The sequence below is a fragment of the Sinocyclocheilus anshuiensis genome, unplaced genomic scaffold (genome assembly GCF_001515605.1).
Source record: "Sinocyclocheilus anshuiensis isolate Anshui unplaced genomic scaffold, SAMN03320099.WGS_v1.1 scaffold822, whole genome shotgun sequence".
NCBI classification, from domain to species: Eukaryota; Metazoa; Chordata; class Actinopteri; order Cypriniformes; family Cyprinidae; genus Sinocyclocheilus; species Sinocyclocheilus anshuiensis.
In genome coordinates, this window is record NW_015539892.1 from 925,334 (window position 1) to 930,422 (window position 5,089).

Genomic DNA, 5,089 nt, shown 5'->3' on the forward strand with positions numbered 1-5,089 from the left:
ATGATGTCACTTCCTTCGAGGCATACCTTTAAAGGTATTGTGTAAATGTGTAAAATTACACACATTTTATGTTGAGTTTTATGTAAGCATGACAGGACTGACCGAAAACATGGGGACAGTTGTAAAATAGAATTTATTTGTAGAATTTATGTATAATTTCATGTTTTTAATCAGTTGATGTGAATGATAACAACTTAAACTTATTGATTGTTGTTGTTTTTCTAAATAACAGTTTTTAGCTTAACAAAACTATGAAAGCTGTAGGTCAAATTTGGCTGAGGACAAGGACAAGGACAGGATTTGTAATTTTCAACAGTTTTTAATAAATGTAAAAATATCTGAGAACCTAATGAATGACATATTCCTTTACAGAACAACTCACAGAAATCAACCATCAGTCAGTTTTAGACATTTTGTTGGATGTAATACTTTTTATTCACTGTAACAAGTCAAGGACAGATAATGTACATTTCTGGTAGAATGTCCCAAAGAATGCAGGGATTCCGCCCATATGTTGAATTCGCGGGAGACTCATAAATCATTCCCGCCACCTGAGAAGGAGGGGGTAACCTCTGCACGTGTTGAGCCGGATGCGATTTTTTTTTTTGTTATGTAACCAACGCCTATATCGTCCTCACATGCATTACAGTCACTCTAAAGTTCATATTTCTATCCCTTAAGTCGCGCGAGATCTATTGTAACTGTGTATATAAGGAGTGTCTGTTAGAGAACAGTATGTCCTTGTTTACATATATTACCCGCCAAAACAGACCACAGCACAACGTGATCGCAGCTTTCGTTCTCTCTCTTTTTTTTTTTTGTAGACACTATCGCTATAGCAAACCAGACCCGGCATTTGTGAACACACGTGTGTGAGCTACAACCCCCTTCTTTTTCTTGGTATTGTACGGTTCATTGAGGACACGAGCGCTCCGCGAGGACTCTAGGTCCGACCTATATTCCCTTCATTGCTCCACGGCTATTCAGCCGCTTTTCCGTGATGGGTTATATTACATATAAAGCTACAGACTATAATTAGGCATAATTACAATAAGAGTTTTCATTCAACATTTGTCGAACGAGTTTTGGCGCGAGTTTTCTAATGCGGAGGAATAATGCAGTACATCGCCCTTTAAAATTAAATGCTCTCTATTCGTCCACACCCACTGCCAGCTTCTGTCCGCGTGGGCTCAGACATGCCGCAAGGAGGATCTGCGGTTTTTCCAACGTTTTTTAAAATCATTTTATAAACATTTATTTTAGGTTGACCGACGGTTTCCATCTATTTCATTCGCTATAGTATTTGGGGTGGGGGGAAAGGTAAGTTTTTTTGTGTGTGCTTTCGTGCATGTGGTCTGTCTACCGGCTTCCACCACGATATTACTAACGTTTCGTGAACCTCTCGCTTACTTTTGCCGTGGAAAGTTGCATTAATGTGGATAACTTATATGCCTTTTGATCCGCTGTTTAATGCGCAAATATAAAAGGCAAAATAGCTTTTCATTGACTGTCTATTCTTTCACTCACACTTCAATTTATATACACCAGTATCAGCTTAATTCTTTTGAAATAGTTCAATTTTAGCAGTTTGATCATTCCTGCAGCTATGAACATTGCTTTTTAAGCCGGTTTTTCATCATGGCAAGACTTGGAAACTTGTTTCAGTAAAATCACTTTAATCATTGCCACAGGAATATAGAAAATAAGCGTTTGAAGATATTAACGCTAGTAGTATCAATGACATTGTCAGGCAAAAATAGTTTTTACGTGAACTGCAATTCCTTTATAACATAAACACGTTTTTAGCTCGTTTTGGGTTATTAGCTTTCAAAAAGTCAAATGTATGATTTAACTTGATTTTTTTAATTTGAGAAATTTGCGTGGAACAAAACTCTCGTGCGGGACCTTGCCAGCTGTTCGGTGACATCACTGCAGCCCCGCCCACCTGGGCGGAGCCACTATTGTAAACATGAATAAAAATGAACGCGCGAGCCGGGAAACTTTACAATCGGCAGTGCACAAGAACAACACTTCGCAGGCCGTTTAGAAACAAGCCGCTTTTACTCGATAGCTGAAAGCCGGGTGGACTTTTACTTTTGGATGCACACTTTCTCTCATATTAAAGGATTCGTTTCTCGTGCGCTTTTCTGACAGGTTCCGCGAAGATGTTGCAGGCTTGTTCTCCATCGCACGATTGGTTCTGCGACTCCGAGCCGCTGCTGTTTGACGACGAGTTTTGCTTGAGTCTCATGAAGGACTTGCAGTCCATCCCCACGCCGCCCCAGTCCCCTCCGATGAAAGCCGGGCTCGCAAAGGGTTTATCCACGGTGGATCAGTTGGAGTTAGTATCTGAACTTTTAATGGAGGACAGCGACTTTCTCCAGCTGGACTGGAACTTTACCGGCAGCGCTTCGGCAGCTGATTCGGATCCGCTCTCGGAGGACTGCCTGTGGCAAACCGACAAACCAAACGAGGATAAACTCTCAGCGGTGCTCTCCACGGGTCCCTTGCTCTCCGATATTGACACTGAGATTTTTGCCGAAATCGCCGGCTCTACGCTGGACTGCCACAGTGTGGCGCTCGCCTGTCAGGCTCTGGAGAGCGAGGACTTACCGCTGGACAGCCAGGAGCAGAGCGAGTCCACGTCTGATTATGGCTCACTGTCCACTGGAGGAGAATCATCCGCAAGCGATTCAGGTGAGTCTTTTTATTCACAAACGACATTTATTTTGTTATGATGGAAGTTAGTTTCTTGAAACCAGATTAAACTATTTTAAGTTTGCTCTAACACAGGTTTAACTGTTGTTCCATTATGTTTGTGCTCCACAGAGGAGGAGATTGATGTTGTGACCGTCCGGCGGTCGAACACGCTGACGCGCTCTCAACACCAGCAGCAGTTGGAGGACAGCAGGCGTGAGCAGCAGCGTGCTCTCAAGCGCTGTCACTTTGAAATCCAACAACAGCACAACTATGCCGCCCCACGGCCCGCCTCTCCTCCGCCCCCACCCTCCCCTTGTTCCGCACCCCCTCTCAAACGCTCTCGAGGGTCTGGAGGCTCCCACCGAAGTGTGCAGAGTACGGGACGCTCTCGCAGTCTGGCCTCCCGACAGGGGGTGGACACGGAGGATGAAGAAGAGAGACGGAGGTCGCACAATGTGATGGAGAGGCAAAGGCGCAACGAGTTAAAGAACTGCTTCCTTAGGCTACGGGACAACGTCCCCGAACTGTCCAATAACGACAAGGCGTCCAAGGTGGTGATTTTAAAGCGGGCTAAAGAAAGTATCAGAAATCTGGAAACCGAGAACCAGAGACTGACGCAGAAGAGAGATAAACTCAGAGAACGACAAGAACAGCTGAAAGCCAGACTGGAACGGCTCAAGAGGTTGTGAGGGTCTGGGACTAAAAATAACACCGGTTTGGTCTCTAGATAGTGGTCTAGGCCCCTATCTGGTTTGAGGACTGTAACACTTGTGACTGACTGCAAAGACTTCAATATCTCTGAGGGGAGATTCTGGATTTTTTCCCCGTTTGGAAACATGCATGGTCAATGCAAAAGAACGTTCTCAATGTTGTGACTTTACATTGTGCTAAAGTCATTTAGTTCTTGAGTCTTAATATGAAGCACTTTCATATACTCTATGTTGGATGAATAATCAGTTAAAAGCATAGTTAGCCTTAAAAGAAACACCCTAGAAGATCCTCACACATTCTACCTTTTTGTTCTTGGCATACGTTTCTTGTAATATTTTGGGCTGGATCCAAAGGTTGTTTAAAAATAAGGGGTTGAATGTAATTTGCAGATGATTACGTTTTTATAGACTGAAGTTTGCATTTGTTGATGTTCAGACTGGAAAGATAAACTATATTGGATTCATGTTCATGCATAGCTCGTATTGTTGAGTTCTGGAGTTCTGGAGTGTGTTCATACTTGAATCTCACTCTGTTTTGACTCCATGTGTCTTTACTCTGTCAGTTATTGTATGTTCCCTCCCATTTCTATGTTTATCTACCTCTACCAGGAAGAAACCTGGCTATTTTATTGCCTTCATAATGGCAACTGTATAAAATGTTTCTTCAATTTTTTTTTCATGTAAATACCACCTGTTAATTATGTATCATAAATTATTTTTAGGCTTTTTCTTCTTGGTTAATTTGCAGAAAAAGAGGTTCTGTTCATCTTCAACTGAACTTTGTTTTATAAAGTAATAAAGAATGAGCAAGATGACATGTTTGGATCTTTTTTTTTTTTACTGGCACCATGCAGAAAATCACATCAGAATAACATCGACTTAAAGATTTCAAGGTGTGGTTTCTTGACAGGTGAAATTGCTGGCACACACAGAGTTGCACAAGAATAAAACCTTTAAAGAAAAGCAGGAACGTTTGAGTGATGGAATTTGGGTCAAGGTGAGGGGGTGGCAGGGTTGACATTTGTTGAAAGTCTAAAGGGCCTGATTGCAGTGGGTCAATAAAACACTTAAGTGTAGGAGTTACCGCATTGAAACACTGAGCACAAACTTGCCCCACATGAAACCCATAACTGAACCGTTATGCTTGAACCTTGTTTTATAGTGAACCGAATCATGAAGCATAAACCATATACTTAAGTGTGGTTGATAAAACTGCTGATTTGGTTTAATGCATTTCTCTCTACATTTCTTTCTCGTTACATAATTTACAATTATCTGAATGAATATTTGAAAGTCAAATTCATACTAGTATTCAGAAATGATGCCAGAGGCACTGTGGGTAAATATTTTACCTACTTCCCTTGTTGGCTCTTGAAGAGCAGCACAGTTGTATAATTCATGTAATGTTAAATTAAATGTCTAAAAATATTTTTGTATTTGATAAATGGTGCCTTAAAAAAAACATTTGTAATCAAGAAATTCATGCTTTTATTCAGCAAACATTTATCAAAAGTGACAATGATAAAAGGATACAAAATTTCAATTAAAAAAAAAACGCTATTTTGAACTTTCTATCTATTCACCAGGAAAAAATGAAACCGTTTCCACAAAAATATGAAGCAGCTCAACTGTTTTCAACATTGATAATAATCAGAAATGTTTCTTGAGCAGCAAATCAG

General features: G+C 41.0%; 1 protein-coding gene across 2 annotated transcripts; it reads left to right on the forward strand.

Annotated features, from left to right (window-relative positions):
* The first annotated feature begins 980 nt into the window (after positions 1-980).
* LOC107685816 (transcriptional regulator Myc-2-like) lies at positions 981-4,225 on the forward strand. 2 transcript variants are annotated; one of them, XM_016482549.1, is made up of 3 exons: positions 981-1,320; positions 2,155-2,697; positions 2,830-4,225. In XM_016482549.1, exons 2-3 carry the CDS (start codon positions 2,166-2,168, stop codon positions 3,387-3,389), a joined length of 1,092 nt encoding a protein of 363 aa, XP_016338035.1. In that variant the 5' UTR covers positions 981-1,320; positions 2,155-2,165; the 3' UTR covers positions 3,390-4,225. The 2 variants fall into 2 exon arrangements, with proteins under 2 accessions (XP_016338035.1, XP_016338034.1); XM_016482548.1 differs by lacking the exon at positions 981-1,320 and having other exon boundaries at positions 1,339-2,697.
* Positions 4,226-5,089: the final 864 nt, after the last annotated feature.